The sequence below is a fragment of the Pongo pygmaeus genome, chromosome 3 (assembly GCF_028885625.2).
Source record: "Pongo pygmaeus isolate AG05252 chromosome 3, NHGRI_mPonPyg2-v2.0_pri, whole genome shotgun sequence".
Taxonomy (NCBI): Eukaryota; Metazoa; Chordata; class Mammalia; order Primates; family Hominidae; genus Pongo; species Pongo pygmaeus.
The window spans coordinates 38,940,690-38,964,444 of NC_072376.2; the positions used below are offsets into that span (position 1 = coordinate 38,940,690).

At 42.2% G+C, this 23,755-nt stretch overlaps 1 protein-coding gene across 2 annotated transcripts in view; it reads right to left on the minus strand.

The window, feature by feature from the left end:
- Positions 1-3,447: 3,447 nt before the first annotated feature.
- Positions 3,448-23,755, minus strand: part of SMIM14 (small integral membrane protein 14) — an 88,138-nt gene continuing 67,830 nt past the window's right edge. For both annotated transcript variants that reach the window (XM_054485479.2, XM_054485478.2), the window contains exons 4-5: positions 9,800-9,942; positions 3,448-5,522 (exon numbers count right to left, since the gene is read on the minus strand). In XM_054485479.2, coding sequence (XP_054341454.1) covers positions 5,490-5,522; positions 9,800-9,942 — 176 coding nt within the window. In that variant the 3' untranslated portion in view covers positions 3,448-5,489. The remainder of the gene's footprint in view (positions 5,523-9,799; positions 9,943-23,755) is intronic.

Below are 23,755 nucleotides of genomic sequence, written 5' to 3' on the forward strand. Positions count from 1 at the left end.
CTTACAGTTTCACTGAGGATTCAGATATCCGTTGACATGTATATGACAATCTTTAGATTGAATCATAAAAAGTTTACTGTCTCCAAGAAATTGTTACTTCACAAATTTAACTATTTTAAATAACACTTAAGTTATTACATACACACTGACATCAAAATCATGCCAGAGCAGTGTTACTATTTTTACATGTATATGAGTATTCATGATCTTTAATGTCTGGACACATTCTAGGTCACAGAACAGAAGCAAATTTTCACTTTTGTGTGTTTTTGGTACAGCGACATGTCTAGTTCCTTTTGAGCTAGATATGTCTGCTTAAATAATTAACACTATTGGATATTAGTCCCTCAAAGCAAATGTCTATTTTACCTGGTATTCTAGGAAGAGAGAGAGAAAGAAAATAACCAAAGAAATGTGACTGCAATCTAATTTCCAAGAGAGAAACTCTACTTCTGAATACTGGCCCCATACTGCATATTTTATAAATACTTTTCTCACAACTTTTCTTAAAACTTAAGTTCTCTCTTAGGAATGTCTTTAGTTAGGTCTTACAAAGAAACTGTTTAATACACGAGGTTAACATCTACTAAGCAAAAGATGCTTGCTTCTCTTCCCACAAAAGCCAAACAGAAAACAAAGTGTTACTAACGTTTTCTATTTATTCATTAATAAAAAGTGCATAGTACAAGCCCTTTATCCCAATCCAAGTACTCAGAAAAAGATTAACAACAGACCCTGGATGGCACAGACATAATTTGTTTGGCATGATTTAAACATATAAAAACAGTAATTAACATTTAGCATATCAGACGACCACTTTTGCTTTTAACAAAGTAATCGTCACACGTGGTAACAAATACCTATGATTTTTCATTTAGAAATATTATAAGAAGACTAAATTTACTATTGCAACAACAAGAATTTAACCCATTAAACTATAAACTGTCTTCATTTTTCTTTCTTCAGATTACTGTTTTGTGTCTTAAACTGAGTTGGTCAAATTTGAGCACATAATTCATGTAGAGTGACAGACTTTCATTTAGAGTGATAGACTTCCAAGGTTCCTTTGAAAATTTAAGATACCGGTAATTCCATAAACACTCCCACACCACATACCACAAAAACACTAGAAGTAACCATAGAATAGCTGTATTCAATAATTATTTTGGAAAATCCACATTGTGAAATATGACTTGCTGACCATGGGACAGTGCTTGGATAGATAACATGAAAAAAATGAAAAACATCTTTTGGTGTTTTTTTTTGAGGCAGAGTTTCACTCTTGTTACCCAGGCTGGAGTGCAATGGCGTGATCTTGGCTCACTGCAACCTCCACCTCCCAGGTTCAAGTGATTCTCCTGCCTCAGCTTCCCAAGTAGCTGGGATTACAGGCATGCGCCACCACACCCGGCTACTTTTGTATTTTTAGTGGAGATGGAGTTTCTCCATGTTGGCCAGGCTGGTCTCGAACTCCTGACCTCAGGTGATCTGGCTCCCTTGGTCTCCCAAAGTGATGGGATTACAGGCATGAGCCACCATGCCCAGCCTGAAAAAAATCTTTTACTAGAAACAGTTCCAATGTTAACCTTTCCCACATGGAAAGCAAAAAAAAAAAAAAAAAAAAGAAACAAAACAACCTCCCACTATTATTGTGCATAAAAAAACATTAAATGACTCTAAAACAAAATAAACTTTTTTTTTTTTGGTAGAGACAGGGTCTTGCTATGTTGCCCAGGCTAGTCTCAAACTCCTGGGCTCAAGCAGTTCTTGCCTCAGCCTCCCAAATTGCTGGGATTATAGGCATAAGCCACCATGACTAGCCTAAAACAAAATAAATTCTTAATGGCATTTGTGGAATGTGTTTAAGAGCCAAAACTGTGAAAATGTAAGCTTTATCTTTCTTTTTTCCTAGATTATTTTAAAAGGATTGTAGCCACAATTCAGATGAATGTTTACAAGCCAGATAATGATTTAAGAGTGTGCTCAATAAAAAGGCCATAGGTAGAAGCTTTAAGAATTAAATAGAATAATATAAATTACTAGGTCAACAAGAATATTTCATGTATAGTACACTGTCTAAGGAATGCAGAGAAATTTTACAAGAAACCCAAGACTAAATACTTCATTAAGAACACTGGTTACTAAGTAAATAGATGGTTCATGTAGGCAAAAGCTAATATATGTAGATGTAATGTCAACTAAGTGCATGTGACAGAAATGAAGAACTAGGAATAAGAATCCAGATTTTCCGGCCAGGCACGGTGGCTCACGTCTGTAATCCTAGCAGTTTGGGAGGTGATAGTGGGTGGATCACCTGAGGTTAGGAGTTTGAGACCAGCCTTGGCCTACATGGCGAAACCCCGTCTCTACTAAAGATACAAAAATTAGCTGGGCGTGGTGGTGGGCACTTATAATCCCAGCTACTCAGGAGGCTGAGGAAGGAGAATCGCTCGAACCCGGGAGTGGATGTTGCAGTGAGCCAAGATCGCGCCACTTCACTCCAGCTTGGGCAAAAGAGCAAAACTCCATCTCAAAACAACAACCAAGAAGAATCCAGATTTTTAGGTGTCTAATACTAGACATTCTGTATCCAAGTTTCAGCCACTTCATCCAATAAAGCCTTCTAAAGCCTCTTTTTTTTTTTTGAGACAGGGTCTCACTCTGTCACTCAAGCTGGAGTGCAGTGGCGTGATCTTGGCTTACTGCAACCTCTGTCTCCCAGGCTCAAGCGATTCTCCTGCCTCAGCCTCCCAAGTAGCTAAGACTACAGGCCGTGTCACCAAACCCGGCTAATTTTTGTATTTTTTGTAGACACAGGGTTTCACCATCTTGGCCAGGCTGGTCTCAAACTCCTGACCTCAAGGGATCCACCTGCCCCAGCCTCCCAAAGTGCTGGGATTACAGGCATGAGTCACTGTGCCCAGCTCCCAAAGCCAATTTTCAATTATTTGTGAGCAATAGATTCAGTGACTACATCAATATCTCTTGCCAGGGATTGGCCTTCTAGTAGCTCAGAGAACAGATTGTTAGGATATATGGGCAAGCCTTCTAAGTTCAAGAGGCAAGAGCAGAAAATGGAATGCTATAGGAATTTAGCTCCATCTTAAGCCATTCTGGCCCTTTCTGCTCTACTTTACCAGCTATAGAGTTAGGAAGGCTTCCAGTAGGCCACAGCAAGAGGAAAAACCTTTATTCTGGGGGGCTCATTTATCCAGGATTTAACTTACCTGTGTTATGTTACCCATCTATTAACACAAGTAATTTAGAGTTGGTTATATTATTTCAAGAAATCGAGCACAAAACCAGGATGTACAAGGAGGAATTCAAACAATCAATACTGGATTATATAACGAAAAGATGCCCTTACAATGTTTATGATCTAGAATGTAATCATAATAAAGGGGGAAAAACACCTTATGAGTATCACAATTGTATCAGAGACTATTAAACAGTACAATGATACAGAGAATTTATTCAATTCATACAAGTAATTTACCAGATCTAAACAATGAATAGACTGACCTAAGGGGAAAAAAAATCCTTACATTGATAGCAAAATATCTTCTAGCCCCCATAAATAATCTGCAATCATTTGCTAGGAAAAAAACTTCATAACCACATGGGTCATGCAGACATTTTTATTTATTTATTTATTTATTTTGAGACAGAGTCTCACTCTGTTGCCCTGACTGGAGTGCAGTGGCATGATCTCAGCTTACTGCAACCTCCGTCTCCCAGGTTCAAGCGATTTCCTGCCTCAGCCTCCCTAGTAGCTGGGATTATAGGCACACACCACCATGCCTGGCTAATTTTTGCATTTTTAGTAGAGACGAGGTTTCACCATGTTGATCAGGCTGGTCTCGAACTCCTGACCTCTCAGGTGATTTGCCTGCCTTGGCCTCCCAAAGTGCTGGGATTACAGGCGTGAGCCACCGTGCCCAGCCCATGCAGACATTTTTAAGTGCTACTGGTATTCACTTTATTTCAAACTGAGCAAAACAATACAACCTTTTACTTTTTTATACATTTGAAAATTTCTCTCATATTAACATTCCTTCCTATCCCAATCCATCCCATCACCAAACAGGAATGAGATAAGGAGTGAAAAAAAGATGTTTGTTTCTCATTTTCCTTCTTTTCCCTTGAAGTAAACCAGTAATTTATTAAAATTTTTTATAGGTCAGAGGATAACAAAAGACTCAATGTAGAAAATAAGTAAATAGGCATTCAAATGTCAGTAACCTAACAGGCCCTAATACAGCTTTAAGATTTTCTTTTCTTTTTTGTTTTTTTGAGAGGGAGTCTCGCTCTGTCGCTTAGGCTGGAGTGCAGTGGTGCGATCTTGGTTCACTGCAACCTCCACCTCCCGGGTTCAAGCAATTCTCCTGCTTTGGCCTCCTGAGTAGCTGGGATTACAGGCACATGCACCAACCCTGGCTAATTTTTCTGTATTTTTAGTAGAGACAGGGTTTCACCATGTTGGCCAGGCTGGTCTCGAACTCCTGACCTCAAGTGATCTGCCCACCTCGGCCTCCCAAAGTGCTGGGATTACAGGTGTGAGCCACCGCACCGGCCTAAGATTTTCATTTTAACAGGGAAGTGTTAGAACAGAAAAGAAGCTTCCCAAGAGGCACTCATTTTAAAAATAAATTATAGCTTAAATTACTATGTGGATTGTACCAGCAAAGGTAGAAAGAATTAATGTTTTCCTCCTTTCATGAACCTTGTAAGGCTAGTGTTGAGTGGCTTACAAATGTCATATAATGGACTGTAAATCATCTGCCATATTGATCAATCATGTTTATTTAAGGTTTTCTTAACATTAGAGATTTTTAATGGGAGTATAAAATTAGTAAACAACCATTTCATTTTTTTCTCTCTTCCTATTCTAGCCACATAAGCCAAATTAATCCATGACACAGATTTCAGCTGTAATTTGCAAAACAATCCAAGAGCTACCACAGTCCCCAAAACTACAGAAAACTGCCATCCACAAATAAACTACCAAGGTAAATGTAAATACAGCGTGGTTCTAATTTTCTTTCACACAATCCCAGACAACCCCAAATAACTTTATAAATACCTTATGAAAAAAAGCAATTTAAAAACCTATCAAATCTATTTAAAATATATAAATGCAGACCTCTCAAATTTCCTTCAATCAGGCCAGAAATTATCACAAAAATTATAATCACAGTTACAAACAGAATGAGTGGAATGTTTGTAAGTTTAGGACAACCAAAAAAGCCCCATGTAACTTTTTAAAAATATAATCATTCACTCAAATATACTGTAAATAGGAATGGCAGTAACACAGGAAGCAAAAATAAACTTGCAAGTGAAATTTCTAGAAGCTCATGAAAACAATACCATCCCATATTGCGGATACAAAAGGAAAAACAGTTCTAATGGGGTTAAGAGTACTCTGGTCATCTTCGTTCGTTTGGTCGTGCAAGGTGTTAACTATTTTCACTTCCCATATCACAAAGTTAGTCCACAGGAGGAGCTGGTGGATCTTGTCCCTGGCATTAGAAAGAAATAAATTATTTAATTGAGTTTTTAAAAATTCAAAAAAATTAAAATTTATTACTTTTAAAAAAATTGACTTATTAAATCCCAGTGCAACCAATCTAACACATAGAGAAAGAACTGAGCAGCAATGCCCCAGACCATCCCATCCCAAATATATGTTTATTTGGACTTTTCCTATGTTTTTACATGAGGGAACACTAGATTAAATAACACTGTGATTTTCCACCATTTGTCTCATTTTTCCCTGTAAAATGGAAGAGAGAGGGAATTTGTACAACAGTGATGTTATCACTCCTGCCAGCCCCAGGAGTGATCTTCAAACCTATGAAAGTATCTTCATCCCTCTTGCTAAAGTCGACTGGCTAAGTAAAGTACTGTATATTTAAAATGAAGCTAGGGACTTTTGTTTCTCAATACTGAATGTCTACGAGGAAGCATGTGGCTGCAGTGGCTTCTAGTAGTCATCCTATGATCCTAAGGGGAGCCCATCTTGGAATGAAGTTGATAATATGAGGAAAGAAACTGGGTCTTTGATGACACTGTTAAAACTTTCTTAACACTGACCCTACCTCTGAATTTTTTTGATGTGTAAATCAATGAAGCCACTTGTTTTAAACCGCTTGGAATTGACTTTTGTTAACTTGCAATAGAAAGCAAGTGAACTGTAAAGGAAAGATCAGGGTTTTTAAGATTTTCAAGATTTTATTTATTTACCCTGAAATGATACATGATGCCTGAGTTGGGGGTGATCAATATTTCTACTTGGAATTAGTCTCAACACATCTTCTTACTTATTCCTAAGATGGTGGAACTACTATTCCTAGAAACACTGGCCTACAATGAATTAAGGTCCAGGAGAGGGTAATCTTGCATTTCTGTCATGTTAATAGTTGTTTTTTTTTTTTTTTCCCTTGAGATGGAGTCTCACTCTGTAGCCCGGGCTGGAGTACAGTGGTGCGATCTCGGCTCACTGCAACCTCCACCTCCCGGATTCAAGTGATTCGCCTGCCTCAGCCTCCCGAGTAGCTGGGATTACAAGCATATGCCACCACACCTGGTTAATTTTTTTGTATTTTTAGTAGAGACAGGGTTTCACCATGTTGGTCAAGCTGGTCTCCAACTCCTGACCTCAAATGATCCACCTGCCTCGGCCTCCCAAAGTGCTGGGATTACAGGTGTGAGCCACCGTGCCCAGCCCATTTTAATGATTTCTAAGTCAGGTTATTAAGAGTTCTATTTCTTTAGCTCCAAACATTGAGGTAGTTACTCTTTGATATGAAAGTAACAAAGCTATACAAAGAAAGTAAGAAAGAAGGCTAAGGAATAAACGCTTTATCAAGACAATATGCAAGCTGTTGTATAAATACTCTCTTCTCCAAGAAAAAACAAAAATAAATGTAGGCTTTTTATATAGTGCTAATAATGCCGTTTTTTTTTTTTTTGAGATGGAGTCTCACTCTTGTTGCCCAGGCTGGAGTGCAATGGCGTGATCTCAGCTCACTGCAACCTCCACCTTCTGGGTTGAAGCAATTCTCCTGCCTCAGCCTCACAAGTAGCTGGGATTACAGGCACGCGCCACCACGCCCAGCTAATTTTTGTACTTTTAATAGAGACGGGATTTGGTTGTGTTGGCTAGGCTGGTCTTGAACTCCTGACCTCAGGTGATCCGCCCGCCTCAGCCTCCCAAAGTGCTGGGATTACAGGCGAGAGCCACTGCGCTGGGTCTATAATGCCTTCTTTCTTAAAGTTAGCATGCTACGTATCTATTTTGTGTATGTTTTTCATTTTGATTTTTTTTCTTTCTATGCTACATATCTAAATGTTCTATTCCTTAAAAAACAAAGCAAAACATTGACCAATTAACACTGCACATTTGCTTTCTCTTATATAAAAAATGAGTCTAACTGAACTTCTGATATCAACACCACAACACTGGAGAAAAGAAACAATTATTTTAGGAATTCCACACGGTAAAGGTTGGAAAAGAGAATTAGTGGGATAATTTGGTATTCAACAAGTGAATCTGGCCGGGCATGGTGGCTCATGCCTGTAATACCAGCACTTTGGGAGGCAAATGCAGGCAGAGCACCTGAGGTTAGGAATTCAAGACCAGCCTGGCCAACGTGGCGAAACCCTGTATCTACTAAAAATACAAAAATTAGCCGGGTGTGGTGACACACATCTGTAATGCCAGTACTTTGGGAGGCCGAGGCAGGCACATCACTTGAGGTCAGGAATTTGACACCAGCCTGGCCAACATGGTGAAACCCCATCTCTACTAAAAATCCAAAAATTAGCCAGATGTGGTAGCGTGCACCTGTAATCCCAGCTACTCGGTAGGCAGAGGCAGGAGAATCACTTGAACCTGGGAGGCAGAGGCTGCAGTGAGCTGAGATTGTACCAATGCACTCCAGCCTGGATGACAGAGTGAGACTCCATCTCAAAAAAAAAAAAAAAAAAACAAAAACAAGCAAATCTATCATGGAAATTTTCCCTTTTTTTTTGATGCTCTATTATCTTACAGTTTTTTAATTATAAATTTTAACATTTTATTTAAATTGACAAAAATTGTATATATTTGTCATATACAACATGTTTTGAAATACGTATACATTTGTAGAATGGCTAAATAGAGGTAACTGGCATATTCATGGAAATCTTTTTTTTTTTGAGACGAAGTTTCACTCTCGTTGCCTAGGCTGGAGTGCAATGGCATGATCTTGGCTCACTGCAACCTCCATCTCCTGGGTTCAAGCAATTCTCTTGCCTCAGCCTCCCGAGTAGCTGGGATTACAAGCACCCACCACCGCGCTCAGCTAATTTTTGTATTTTTACTAGAGACAGGGTTTCACCATGTTGGCCAGGCTGGTCTCGAACTCCTGACCTCAGGTGATCCGCCCATCTCGGCCTCCCAAAGTGCTGGGATTACAGGCGTGAGCCACCGTGCCCGGCCTCATGGAAATATTTTTAAAGAGATAATATTCAAATTCAGTGTTAAAAAAAAACATAAATACTGGTTCTGAAAAGGATTAAAAGGAATCCTTTAACAGAGGTTCTTTTTTTTTCAGACATAATCTCACTCTGTAGCCCAAGCTGGAGTGTGGTGGTGTGATCTTGGCTCACTGCAACCTCTGCCTCCCAAGCTCAAATGATTCTCATGCCTCGGCCTCCTGAGTAGATGAGACTACAGGCGCATGCCACCACGTCTGGCTAATTTTTTGTATTTTAGTAGAGGCAGGGTTTCACCATGTTGACCAGGGTGGTCTTGAACACTGGAGCTCAGGCGATCCGCCCCCCTTGGCCTCCCAAAGTGCTGGGATTGCAGGCGTGAGCCACAGTGCCTGGCCAACAGAGGTTCTCTTAAAGATAGTACTGAAAACTCCCTGTTGGGTCACTTTATCATAGTTTTAATTTAGAAGGTTCTAAAAATGGTTGTAATCATGACTATCAAGATTTATCAACATGAATGATTCCGACCTCTCCTTTTGCCAGCTCAGCTGATTTATTGTGGTACAGAAATGGAACATGGGTTTGAGAGAAATAGGATGGGAAAATGAGGAAAATAAAATAAGATAGGCTCAGTGTCTCTACTGAATAGCTAGGACAGAAGGGGGTCAAACATTTGAACTAAAGCTACTAAGAGTATAGGGGCTGGAAGCCTGGAAGCATGAGAGGCAAGGGATCAACTGTGAGGTAGACAGAACTGGGTAGTGGAGGATTGAGACTTAAGCAATATTGCTGTGGATTATGAAATGGATTATTTTTGATGCTTCTCATGTGAGTAAAGATTAGAATTTAAGGCTGGGCAACCTGGCAAAACCCCATCTCTACAAAAAAAATACAAAAAACTAGACAGGGGTGCTATTGCATGCCTGTGGTCCCAACTACTTGGGAGGCTGAGGTGGGAGGATCACTTGAGCCTAGGAGGTAGAGGCTTCAGTGAGCTAAGATCGCACCAATGCACTCCAGCCTGGGTGGCAGAGCAAGACCCTGTCTGGAAAAAAAAAAAAAAAAAAAAAAAGGATTGGAATTCATTTTCAAATTAATTTTGGGCTTCTGGTCTGTGCTTCTTTCTGCATTTAACTCCACAAAGATTAAGGCATCAATTAAATCTTGGAATTGCAATATTTAATAGAATTACATAGGTAAAATATGAGTTAAATATAATTTAACTAATTTAGGTATTTTAGTCAAAACCAAGTCCTTCCCTGCCCCAGGCCACATACATTCCCTTACCCAAAAAGCATTTAAAATCTGCAACACTTACATTATGAGGACTGGTTGGCTTTCCAGGTAGGTTGGATCCTCTTAGATTAGGAGGTCTCAGTAAGAACAAGATCAATGCAATAACCATCCAGGCCACTAAGATCATTGTAACACTGATGCCATTATCACCAGAGGGTCCCGGTACTAAAGACAAACAAAAAATGTAGCATGTTCACAATATTGTTAAAAGTAAAAACAAATTCTAATGTTTAAATGTCAGTTTCAAATATTGTATTAATATAAAAATTGTATTGATAAATTACAAAAGTACATATTATATCTTCAATTTCCCTTTCCCCCAGTGAGAACATCTAAAAAGTAAATGATGTTAAATAGTCATAAACCAAAACCTAGTAAGTTTTTTTTTTTTGAGACAGGGTCTTGCTCTATCAAACAGGCTGGAGTGCGGTGGCAAAACCATAGCTCACTACAGCCTTAACCTTCTATGTTCATGGGATCCTCTCACCTCAGCCTCCTGAGTAGCTGGGACTACAGGTGTGTGCCACCATGCCCCACGCCCCTAATTTTTAATTTTTATTTTTAGTAGAGACACTATGTTGCCTGGGCTGGTCTCTAACAGTTTTTTTTTTTTTTTTTTTGAGATGGAGTCTCACCATGTTGCCAAGGCCGGAGTGCAGTGGGACAATCTTGGCTCACTGCAACCTCTGCCTCCAAGGTTCAAGCAATTCTGCCTCAGCCTCCTGAGTAGCTGGGATTACAGGCATGCGCCACCATGCCCAGCTAATTTTTGTATTTCTAGTTGAGACAGGGTTTCACCATGTTGGCCAGGCTGGTCTCGAACTCCCAACCTCAGGTAATCCACCTGCCTTGGCCTCCCGAAGGGCTGGGTTTACAGGTGTGAGCCACTGTGTCCAGCCCCATACCCCTAATTTTTTTTTAATTTTTAGTAGTGACGACATCTCACTATGTTGCCTGGACTAGTCTCTAACACATTTTTTAATAGTATAATAAGTCTTAATATTTTGGGGTAACAGAATCATTTGAGAATTTGATAAAAATTAAGAACTCTTTCTATTTTAAGAATTCATGGGGTCCTTCAACTGAGGCTTTGCAAGGCAAGCCGGCCATGCCATGTTTGTAGATTAATGAGGCTAGGGGCCCTAACTTCCCTAAGATCTACTTTTCTAGCTACCTTCTGCCCTGTGTCTGGCACCTACATCTTTCATGATTGTTCTTTTTGATCCATTCTGGATTAAAAATAAATATGAAAAGCACTCACGTATACCAAATTCCACAATTTTGCATGTAATTGTGGAAGGTTTAAGGACCCACAAAGCCACGAATCCATAGATTTGCTGAGATCTATGAATCCAAGTTAAGACCATAGAAAAAACACTCTCCTTTGGGGGGAAAATCTGCATCTTAATTACAGAGGCATCATGAAAAAGAAAGGGAACATCTGGGCTGCATAATATATACATTAAAAGACCCCTTTAATTATAGTCTCAACCAAAGAGATTAATTTGGCCTTCTTTTTCACACGAAGAAGTTGAATTCAGATCTAGATATTTTAAAATTTTATCAATTTTTCTCTTCTATTCTATCAATTTTTTCTATTTATCAAGAGAAAAAAGCTAGACAGGGATGTATGTGCGTATCAGGCATCAGTTTTCCTGGCTCCTTGACATAGCCATGTCTTATTTAATTTGAAATAACAAGTGCCTAGCACAGTGCCTGACCCATGATATGAGGTTAACAAATTTCTAATAAATGAAATGTAGATTTTTTATTGAAGTATATTAGAGAACTCAATTTTCAGAAATAAAAATGGCCAGGTGTGGTGGCTCACGCCTGTAATCCCAGCACTTCGGGAGGCCAAGATGGGCGGGTTGCCTGAGCTCAGGAATTCGAGACCAGCCTAGGCGATATGGTGAAACCCCATCTCTGAGGGAGAAGAAAAGGAAAAATCTATTAGGTAAACAGTTAAGGCTGGGCCCCGAGAAGTGCCTGCCTGAAAAATCACAGCTGCTGCAGCTGCACAGATAAGCCTGGACAGATAAGGAGCCAGTAAATCAAAGAAGCCTTTTTGTTCTTTGTATAATTAGTGAGCTCCCAGGAAAAAGTTTCCTCCCCTTTTCAGGCATATACACAGTAGGCTCCGTGGGAACTTGCATAGGGCGGAGTGGGGCTTACCTAAAAAAACCCACAGTTACACAAACAAGAGAAGCTGCGCTTTGTGCTTAGAAACAATCCCACAGCTGGAAAAAGGGAGTTGCACAGACAGCTTTTCGAATAAGAAAAATTACTCAATCAGTTACAAGGAGGAGAGCAGTTTCTTTTTTTTGTTTGTTTTTTTGAGACGGAGTCTTGCCCTGTCGCCCAAGCTGGAGTACAATGGCACGTCAGCTCACTGCAACCTCCACCTCCCAGGTTCAAGCGATTCTCCTGCTGCAGTCTCCCCTGTAGCTGGGATTACAGGCACATGCCACCATGCCTGGCTAACTTTTTGTATCTTTAGTAGAGATGGGGTTTCACCATGTTGGCCAGGCTGGTCTCAAACTCCTGACCTTGTGATCTGCCTGTCTCGGCCTCCCAAAGTGCTAGGATTACAGGCGTGAGCCACCACACCCAGCTGCAGTTTCTCATAAAAGCATTTTGCATTCAGCTGTAACCAAGCTATCCACTCGGACTCCCCTCTCTGCAGACAGCTTTCTCCTTTTGCTATTTCGCTCCAACTTCACCCTTGTGACCACGCTCCTTAATCATTTTAGAGGTGAGACAAAGAACTCAGGGTGATACCTCACAAGAGAAACCAATATATGAAGGTGCACTGGCGAGACTGCAACATCTCTACGAAAATTAGCTGGGTGTGGTAGCGTGAGCCTGTAGTCCCAGCTACCCAGGAAGCTGAGGCACGAGAATTGCTTGAACCCAGGAGGCAGAGGTTGTAGTGAGCTCAGATTACACCACTGCACTCCAGCCTGGGCGAGTGAGCAAGACCCTGTCAAAAAACAAAACAAACAAACAAACAAAAAAACACCGAAAAGAAAGGAAAAGAAAAAGAAATAAAAATTATAGATTAGATTTCTAGAGGAAAATGTAGTATCCCTAGGTGATTACTAAAATAGCTTGTCAAGACTACAGCTGTTTGGTTTTGATCTCCTTGCCTCAGGAAAAAGTAAAAGAAATCCAGATAAGATGTTGAAATTAATCTGATACACTGCATTGGGTCAGTGGATCCAGGGCTCAATTCCACAAAAGGGAAGGAATTGGTGGCACTGCTGAGGCCAAAAGGCTAGTGATAAAAGGGGACAAAGTCAAGTTAAGAGTTGCGCTGGCCCTGCTGCAAGGAAGTCTTATGGCAAACAAATTAGTACAAAATATATACAAAAAAGAGCTGAGCTGGCCTAAGAGCAGGACGGATAGGAATGTAGCCTCTGTTCCAAACTCAGTCACTTCCCTAGAAACAGCTAAACAGGCCGGGCATGGCAGCTCATGTCTGTAATCCCAGCACTTTGAGAGGCCAAGGCGGGCAGATCCCTTGAATTCAGGAGTTTGAGACCAGCCTGGGCAACATGACAAAAACCCGTATCTACAAAAAATTTAAAAAAAAATTAGCCGGGTGTGGTGGTGTGTGCCTGCGGTCCCAGCTACTCAGGAGGCTGAGGTGGGAGGATGGCTTGAGCCCAGGAGGTGGAGGTTGCAGTGAGCTGTAATTGCACCACTGCACTCCAGCCTGGGCAACAGAGCCAGACACTGTCTCAAAACAAAAACAAAAACAAAAACAAACCACTTTCTTCCATTGTCTTCTGTGTCACTACCATTGTCTAACAGTTGGACACTCCTTCATCAATAATTCTCTTTTTCTTTATATCAACAGTTCTTTTTTCCTCTCTTTTTTTTTTGAGATGAAATCTTGTTCTGTCACCAGGCTGGAGTGCAGTGGCACGATCTCGGCTCACTGCAACCTCTGCCTCCTGGGTTTTATTTGTAGTAGAGATGGGATTTCACCATGTTGGCCAGGCTGGTCTCAAACTCCTGACCTCAGGTGATCCACCCGCCTTGGCCTCCGAAAATGCTGGGATTACACGCGTGGGCCACTGCAACCGGCCGACATCAATAGTTCTTAAACTATGGTATACATCAGAGTCACCTGAAAACTTCTTTAAAATGCAGAAATCCAGGAAGCACGAGGTCAAGAGATCACCTGCGAGGCAGAGGTTGCAGTGAGCCGAGATCGCGCCACCGCACTCCAGCCTGGCGACAGTGAGACCCCGTCTCAAACAAAACAAAACAAAACAAAATGCAGAAATCCCACCTTCTACTTAACATATTCAGTACTTTAGTATTCCAAACAAAAATCTTGAGCATCTCCCCCTGCCCTATCCCCTTCCACTCCAACTACCAAACTGGATCTCCGTTCATCCAGTTGCCCAGGGCAGAACCTAAGAAAACACCTTTTTTCTTTCTCAACAGCCCTACATTTAATCCATCATGAAGTTTCTTGCAATTTTTCCTCCTAAATATCACTTGTATCTGCCCACTTTTAGCTCCATGTCCCCACCTGCTCAAGCTACCATCACCTCTTATCTGGTCTATTGCAGTGGCCTCTTAAGGGATCTCCCTATATCTACTCCTGCTTCCCCTGTGCTCTATATTGTTTCCAGAGTGATTTTTTTTTCTTTTTTCTAAAAGCAAATACATGTTGAGTATCCCTATGTGAAATGCTTGGGAATACAAGTGTTTCAGAATTCAGATTTTTTCAGATTTGGGGATATATGCAATATACTTATTGGTTCAGCAGCCCTAATCCTAAAATCCAAAATCTGAAATGTTCCAATGAGCATTTCCTTTGAGCATCATGTCAGCACTGAATAAGTTTCAGATTTTCGAGCATTTCAAATGTTCAGATTAGGGATATTCAACCTATACTATTATTTTTATTTTAAATAATAGTTAAGGCCAGACCTGATGGGGCTCATGCCTCTAATCCCAGCACTTTGGGAGGCTAAGGCAGGAAGATCCCTTGAGCTCAGGAGCTCAAGACCAGCCTGGGCAAAATGGCTGGTGCTGAACTTCTGGCCTCATGCAATCCTCCTGCCTTGGTTTCCCAAAGAGCTGAGATTACAGGTGTTGCAAGTAAAAAATTCTGAAGCTTAAGAGAGTTAAACCTCAGATTCCAAGTTTACTAATTCCTATTTCTAGACAAAGGATCCCTGATTCTTTTTTAGAATCTCACGCCGGGCACAGTGGCTCACACCTGTAGTCCCAGCACTTTGGGAGGGTAAGGCAGGTGCATCACCTGAGGTCTGGAGTTCAACACCAGCCTGGCCAACATGGTAAAAGCCCATCTCTACTAAAAATACAAAAATTAGCCAGGCATGGTGGTGCACACCTGTAATCCCAGCTATTTGGGGGTTGTGGCGGAAAAATTGCTCGAACCCAGAAGACAGGTTGCAGTGAGCCAAGATCGTGCCACTGCACTCCAGCCTGGGCAACGTAGTGAGACTCCGTCTCAACAACAACAACCAAATAGTAATGTCCACTTCCTTTTTAGAATCTCACAATAGTAATATGACTCTTAGTTCCCTTAACTATCTCCTAGCTTGGTTCCTATCGCAGCTTTTCCTTCTTGCTTACTGCTGCCAGAAAAGTCTGCTTAAAACTGTTCTTGGCTGGGTACAGTGGCTCATGGCTGTGATCTCAGCACTCTAGGAGGCCGAGGCAGGAGGATCCCTGGAGCCCAGGCATTTGAGACCACCCTGGGCAACATAGTGAGACCCCTGTCTCTACAAAAAAAATTTAAAAATTAGCTGAGTATGGTGGTGCAGGCCTGTAATCCCAGCTACTCTGGAGGCTGAGGTGGGAGGATCACTTAAGCCCAGGTGGTCAAGGCTGCAGTGAATTGTAATCACACAACTGCACTCCAGCCTGGGTGGCAGAGATAGACCCTGTCTCAACCCCAAAACAAATAAACAAAAAATCCCCTCTGTTCTTAACACATCTCTGCTGATCAACGTGGTAACTCAGTTTCCACTGCCTACTATTTCAACTCTGGGGTTTTTGTTTTTGTTTTTATTGAGTCAGTGTCTCACTCTGTCTCCCAGGCTGGAGTGCAGTGGCACAATCACAGCTCACTGCAACCTTTGCCTCCCAGGCTCAAGTGATCCTCTCACCTCAGCCTCCTGAGTAGCGCATATAGGTGCATGCTGCCATGCCCAATTAATTTTTTTATATTTTAAAAACTTTTTTTATTTTTTAGAGACAGGGTCTCACTATGTTGCCCAGGCTGATCTCGAATTCCTGAGCTCAAGTGATCTGCCCACTTTGGCCTCCCAAAGTTCTGGGATTACAGGCATGAGCGACCTCGCCTGGCCCTAATTTTTGTATTTTTAGTAGAGACGGTGTTTTGCCATGTTGCCACGGCTTGTCCCGAACTCCTGAGCTCAAGCAATCCACCCACCGAAGCCTCGCAAAGTGCTAGGATTATAAGCATGAGCTACTGTGCCCAGCAACTCTAAGTTCTTTAGCTCAGCCTTTCCTCATATGATTTGGCCTTACTCATCTAATCTTACCTCTTACCGCTTCTCAGAAAATGCATCCTCTGCTCTAGTCACCCCCATACCTCTTCTTTTTTTTATTTTTTTTTGAGACGGAGTTTCACTCTTGCTGGCCAGGCTGGAGTGCAACGGCACGATCTCTGCTCACTGCAACCTCTGCCTCCCGGGTTCAAGTGATTCTCATGCCTCAGCCTCCCGAGTAGCTGGGATTACAGGTGCTTGCCACCACACCCAGCTAATTTTTTATATTTTTAGTAGAGACTGGGTTTCACCATGTTGACCAGGCTGGTCTCGAACTCCTGATCTCAGGTGATCCACTCACCTCAGCCTCCCAAAGTGATGGGATTACAGGCATGAGCCACCGCCCCCAGCCCCTCTTCTTTCTTTAGCCAAGGATTCCCTGGCCTGGCTATGCATCAGAATAGCCTGTGACAGTATCAACACCACAGATTCTAAGGCACTGCCTAAGACCATCTGATTCAGGAGCAGCTTCTGGGTGGGATCAGGAGCCAACAATATTTTTTAAAAGCTTTCCAAACGAATCTGATGCAACAGTTAAATGCGAACTTCTCTGGCAGCATTTGCCAACTATGCAAATTCAGTCTTCCTGGGTTACTTGTTATTTCCCTGTCTAGCATGTTCTTACAACTAACTCCATTTATTCACCTATATCCTACATCCCTCTTCCATAAAAATCTCCATTTCCTCCACCCACTTTTTCCTCTGCCTTCTCTGGACTAGTATAGCATTTCTAGTTTGAAGGAATGGTTTCCTGTCTCTCCTAATTAACTTCTTAAGAACTGAGACCATCTCATAGCTGTTTGACTGTACCACCTCTTAGATATATAATCCCTGAGCCTCAGTTTCTTTTTCTTTTTTCTTTCTCCTCTTCCTCCTCCTCCTCCTCTTCTTTCTTCTTCTTCCCCTTCTCTTCCTCTTCTTCTTCTTCTTCTATTATTATTATTATTATTATTTTGAGACAGAGTCTTGCTCTGTTACCAGGCTGGAGTGCAGTGGCACCATCTTGGCTCACTGCAACCTCTGCCTCCCAGTTTCAAGCGATTCCCCTGCCTCAGCCTCCCGAGTAGCTGGGACTACAGGCACGCACCACCATGCCTGGCTAATTTTTTGTATTTTAGTAGAGATGGGTTTTCACCATGTTGGCCAGAATGGTCTTGATCTCCTGACTTCGTGATTCACCCACCTGGGCCTCCCAAAGTGCTGGGATTACAGGTGTGAGCCACCGTGCCCAGCTGAGCCTCAGTTTCTTTACCAGTGAAGTAGAAATATTTCCATCATCTCAGAGCAGTTATGACAATCGAAATGGTCAATACATGACAAGCAGTTAGCAAAGTGCCTGGTAACAGCAGGCAGTCAATAAACATTATCCATTAACTTTGGGAGGCAGAGGCAGGCAGATCACCTGAGGTCAGGAGTTTGAGACAAGCCTGGCCAACATGGTGAAACCTCATCTCTACTAAAAATATAAAAATTAGCCGGGTATGGTGGCACAGGTCTGTAATCCCAGCTACTCAAGAGGCTGAGGCAGGAGAATCTCTTGAACCTGGGAGGTGGAGGTTGCAGTGAGCCAAGATCGTGCCACTGCACTCCAGCCTGGGTGACAGAGCGAGATTCTGTCTCCAAAAAAAAAAAAACACTGTATCCATTACCAGTGTTAGGATCAATTAGAGCACAGAAAAGGTGGAGTGCAAACAGATCCTGGTGTGAATAACTAGGCTGAACAAGATAGTAAAGTGGGAACAGAAAACACAAATACCACTGATAATGGGATGGAAGGAGCACAACACTTGGTGACTAACTGGACTGGCGGGAGCAGGAGGAAGAAAAATTAGTCAAGGATGCCTCTAAAATTTTCTGAAGGGTAACAGTATGTGGTAGAATTTCTCTACTTAAAAAGCTAAATGGAAACAGTTTTCCTGACCTCCAAGGTTTGATAACATCATTTTCTTCTATTCTCTAGTAACTCAAGGCCCATCTCAGAATAGGATACTAGATGAACCAATTAAAGTAGAACCTCTTGGTCATAGCCAGTCATTTTCTGTTTACAGTAGTCCCATGAAATTGAGATTGACTTTGGGATGTACTATCACATAGGCATAGCATGCAAGATTATTAACAAAAAACTGGAAACAAACCTAAATGTCTGCCAAGAGTGCCTGATTAATAAATTATGGTACATCTATACAATGGAATATTATAAAGCTGTAAACAATTTTTGAGGAAAGTCTATGAGGTATGCTTTTTTTGACAAAAAAAAAAAGCAGGTGAAGAATGGTGTCTAAAAAGGGGAGACAAGGCTGGGCACAGTGGTTCACGCCTGTAATCCCAGCACTTTGAGAGGCCAAGGCGGGCAGATCACTTGAGGTCAGGAGTTCAAGACCAGCTTGTCCAACATAGTGAAACCCTGTCTGTACTAAAAATACAAAAATTAGCCGGGCGTAGTGGCTTATGCCTGTAAGCCCAGCTACTCGGGACACTGAGGCACGAGAATCACTTGAATCTGGGAGGCAGAGGTTGTGGTGAGCCGGGATGGCACGACAGCACTCTAGCCTGGGTGATACAGCAAGACTCCTTCTCAAAAAAAAAAAGGGGGGGGGAGACAAATAATTTATATTTGCTTGTACCAGTACAAAGAAACTCTAGAAAGATACAGAGAAGGCCAATAATGCCTGGAGAAAGGATCTGGGTAGTTGGGAGAATATGAGGTAAGACAACTCTTTACTGTACACTAATTAATTTCTTGATTTTTGAACCATATGTAAAAAGTTAAGTAAATAGAATTAAACAAAAAAAGTAGCCTAAAATATCTTGGGGTTGAAAACACTAGGTATCTGAACTAACTTAGACTCCTTAAAATATTTAGGGACAGGAAATGAAGGGGGTCACTATAGGCTGTCTGTGATTATTCACACTCCCTTATGACAAGACCCACTCTTAAGAAAGTCTCAGAACACAGGAAAACCAGAGTTAGACTGGCCTAGTCATACTCCCTGACACTGCATGCAGCTGATAAATATGAACATCAGGAGCAGCTGTTTTTCTTCTGAGACGGGGTCTCACTCTGTCACCCAGGCTAGAGTACAGTGGTGTGATCACAGCTCACTGCGACCTTGAACTCCTGGGCTCAAGGGATCCTCCTGCCTCAGCTTCCTGAGTAGCTGGGACTACAGATGTGCACCATCATGTCTGGCCAGTTTTTAAATTTTTTGTAGAGATGGGGTCTCACTGTATTCCCCATTCTGGTCTCAACTCCTGGCCTCAAGTGATCTTTCCACCTCAGCCTCCCAAAGCACTGGGATTACAGGCATGGGCCACCACACATGGCCAGGAGCAGCTATTTTAAAGTTAGTTTCTGGCCATCATGGTTTGTAATGCAACAATGTTTAAGGAGCACAATCACTTGGGGGATATAAAATCTGTTCCCTCTCTAGGAACTCCCTGTATATTATTTACATTAAGAAGTTAAGTATTTTTCACTTTATGGCCTGGAAAGATATCAAATCATAAAAATGTAGAGGGACTTTATACCCCAAAATATAGCATTTCCTATTTTGCTTATGCATTAAGTTTTTGGTTACAAGTAAACATGAGTAGAGTTGATGGTCAGAGACCTCACAAATAAAATGCCAAATGGAATATTCACAATGAAGCTGTTAACTTAGCTGGATACCAAGAAGATGAAAAGGTAGAGACAGAGGCTCTAAGAGCTGGCCCATCCTCAGAAGATTATTTGTATAAACTTATATAGGTTTCTGCTGGGGAAAGCAAAAACAGAACAGCAGTGAAAGTGGACAATACACTGGTATGCTCTAACCCTGTAATTTTTGGTCCTATACAGTAATTACATTATCCTAAGGATACCTACCAGTTTTCAAGCTGAGACAAGAATGATCTCTATCATTCGCTAATGTAGATCTGTTATTCTCCTACAGGCTGAGTATTCCTACTCTAAAAATCCAGAATCCTCCAAAATCCAAAACTTTTTGAGAGCTGACATCATGCTCAAAAGAAATGCTTATCAGATCATTTCACATTTTCAGGTTAGGGATGGTCAACTGGTAAATGAATCTGAAAAAATCTGAAACTGAATACACTTCTGGCTCCAAGCATTTCAAATAAGGGGTATTCAACCTATACTTTCATATTGTGTTCTGCGAGGGTGCCCATGGTGTTATTTCAGATTAGCATTTTTTAGAGAAAGATAACCTGAATGGAAAGCATCATCTCTTTTGTTTAAAGGATTCTATTAAAAATGAAATACATGACATTTTAAGCAGGGGGCTAAGGGAAGCCTCACTAAGAAGGCACTCTGGAGTAAAGATGTAAAGAAAGTGAGGCTGTCAGTTGTGAGATTATCTGAAAGAAGCACATTTCAGCAGAAGGAACAGCGAGAACTCCTGATTCAGGAGCCTGTGGGATGTTCATGGAGGCCAATGTGGCTGAAGTGGAGTGACCTGGGATTGGTGGTATAGTGAGGTGGGGTGTAAGAAAAAGATTAGGCTGGGTGCGGTGGCTCATGCCTGTAATCCCAGCACTTTGGGAAGCTGAGGTGGGAGAATCACTTGAGGCCAGGAGTTCAAGACCAGCCTTGGCAACATAATGAGATCCTAGCTCTACAAAATAAAAAACAAACAAAAAAAATCAGCCAAGTGTGGTGGCACACACCTGTGGTCCCAGCTACTCAGGAGGCTGAAGTGGGAGGATTGCTTGAGCCCAAGGGGTTGAGGTTGCAGTGAGCCATGATGGTGCCACTTCACTCCAGCCTGGGCAACAGAGTAAGACTTTGTCTCCAGAAAAGAAAAGAAAAAGATTAAATCAAAAGAGTAACAGGATTCAGATCATGTTGGCCTTATAGGTCATAATAAGGACCTTGGCTTCTATTACATATTAAATAGAAAACCACTGAAGAGGGCCCCCCCTTTTTTTTTTTTTTTTGAGACAGCGTCTCACTCTGTCACCCAGGTTGCAGTGCAGTGGCTCAATTACAGCTCACTGCAGCCTTAACCTCCCAGGCTCAAGTGATCATCCTAACTCAGCATCCAGAGTAGCTGGGGCATAGGCACAGGCCACCATGCCTAGCTAAGTTTTATATTTTTTGTAGAGACAGGACTTCAACATGTTGCCTATGCTGGTCTTGAACTCCTGAGCCCAAGTGATCTGCCTGCTTTGGCCTCCTAAAATGGGATTACAAGTGTGAGCCACTGTGCCCAGACACCACTGAAGAGTTTTGAGCAAAATGCAGATGATATCTGACTCTCATTTTGACAGAACCACTCCATCTGTTGTGTTTTGAAAAAGGAGAAACAGAAAGACAGTGATATGGTTTGGCTGTGTCCCCTCCCAAATTTCATCTTGAATTGTAACTCCCACAATTCCCATATGTCGTCGGAGGAACCTGGTGGGAGGTGATTGGATTATGGGGGGCAGGCCTTTCCTGCACTCTTCTCATGATAGTAAATAAGTCTCACGAAATCTCATGGTTTTAAAAAGGGGAGTTTCCCTGCACAAGCTCTCTTCTCTTGTCTGCCACCATGTAAGACATGCCTTTCACCTTCTGCCATGATTGTGAGGCCTCCCCAGACGTGGAATTATAAGTCCAATAAACCCTTTTCTTTTGTAAATTGCCCTGTCTTGGGTATGTCTTAAATTAGCAGTGTGAAAACTGACTAATACAGACAGTTAAGAACCTGTTGCAATAATCTATTAACATACGAGATGATGATGGCCTAGAGCAGGGAGGAGGCAGTGGGACAGTGAGAAGTGGTAGGATGTATCTTCAAGGTGGTGCTTGCTGATAGATGACTGGACAGTGTGAGAAAAAGGGAAGCTAAGGATGAGTCTCAGAAGGATAGAACTGCCATTAACTGTTATAGGAAGGATCTCAAGAGAAGCAGAAATTCTGAAGATGTTGAGTTTGAGGTGCCTTGTGAGACATCCCAGTGGAAATGCCCAAAAGACAGCCATCAGCATACACGTAATGAGTCATGAGACCAGATGAGATCACCAAGTGAGTGAGTGTCTAGAAAAGGAAATGATCCAGGGGCTGAGTCCTGGAGCATTCCAAGGATAAAAGTTAAGAGGACGGGGGGACAGACAGAGGCACCGAGAAAGAAGACAGCAGATAGCCGCAATGCAGCCGGGCATGGTGGCTCACGCCTGTAATCCCAGCACTATGGGAGGCTGAGGTGGGTGGATCACCTGAGGTCAGGAGTTCAAGACCAGCCTCAGCAACATAGGGAAACCCTGTCTCTACTAAAAATACAGAAATTAGGCCAGGCGCGGTGGCTCACGCCTGTAATCCCAGCACTTTGGGAGGCCATGGCAGGCGGATCATGAGGTCAAGAGATCGAGACCATTCTGGCCAACATGGTGAAACCTCTACTAAAATTACAAAAATTAGCCAGGCATGGTGGCGTGCACCTGTAGTCCCAGCTACTCGGGAGGCTGAGGCAGGAGAATCGCTTGAACCTGGGAGGTGGAGGTTGCAGTGAGCTGAGATTGCACCACTACACTCCAGCCTGGCGACAGTGTGAGACTCCATCTCAAAAAAAAAAAAAAAAATTAGCTGGGGATGCTGGTGCACGCCTGTAATCCCAGCTACTTGGGAGGCTGAGGCAGGAGAACTGCTTGAGTCCAGGAGGTGGAGGTTGTAGTGAGCCGAGATCGCGCCATTGCACTCCAGCCTAGGCAACAGAGCAAAACTCCGTCTCAAAAAAAGAAAAAAGAAAAAAAAAAAAGGAAGCCGCAATGTGACATGAGGAAAAATAATAAAGATGGGAAATATGGAGAAGAGTTAGTTATTAAAGGTTGAAACTAGATAATTTCTCAGATTACAACTTTATCAGGAAGAAGCAGAAGGCTAAGAATTGTATGCTAAATACTAAAAATGGGCCAGGTGTGGCAGCTCATGCCTGTAATCCCAGCACTTTGGGAGGCCGAGGCAGGTGGACTGCTTGAGCTCAGGAGTTTGAGACCAGCCTGGGTAACATGCAAAACCCTGTCTCTACAAAAAATACAAAAATTAGGCCGGGCATGGTGGCTCACACCTGTAATCCCAGCACTTTGGGAGGCTGAGGCAGGTGGATCACGAGGTCAGGAGTTCGAGACCAGCCTGGCCAACATGGCAAAACCGTGTCTCTACTAAAAATACAAAAATTAGCCGGGCGCAGTGGCAGGTGCCTATAATCCCAGCTACTCAGGAGGCTGAGGCAGGAGAATCGCTTGAACCCGGGAGGTGGAGGTTGCAGTGAGCTGAAATCATGCAATTGCACTCCAGCTTGGGCAACAAGAGCAAGACTCCGTCTCGAAAGAAAGAAAAAAAAAATTAGCCAGGCATGGTGGCATGCTCCTGTAGTCCCAGCTACTCAGGAGGCTGAAGTGGGAAGATTACTGAGCCTGGAAGGTCAAGGTTGCAG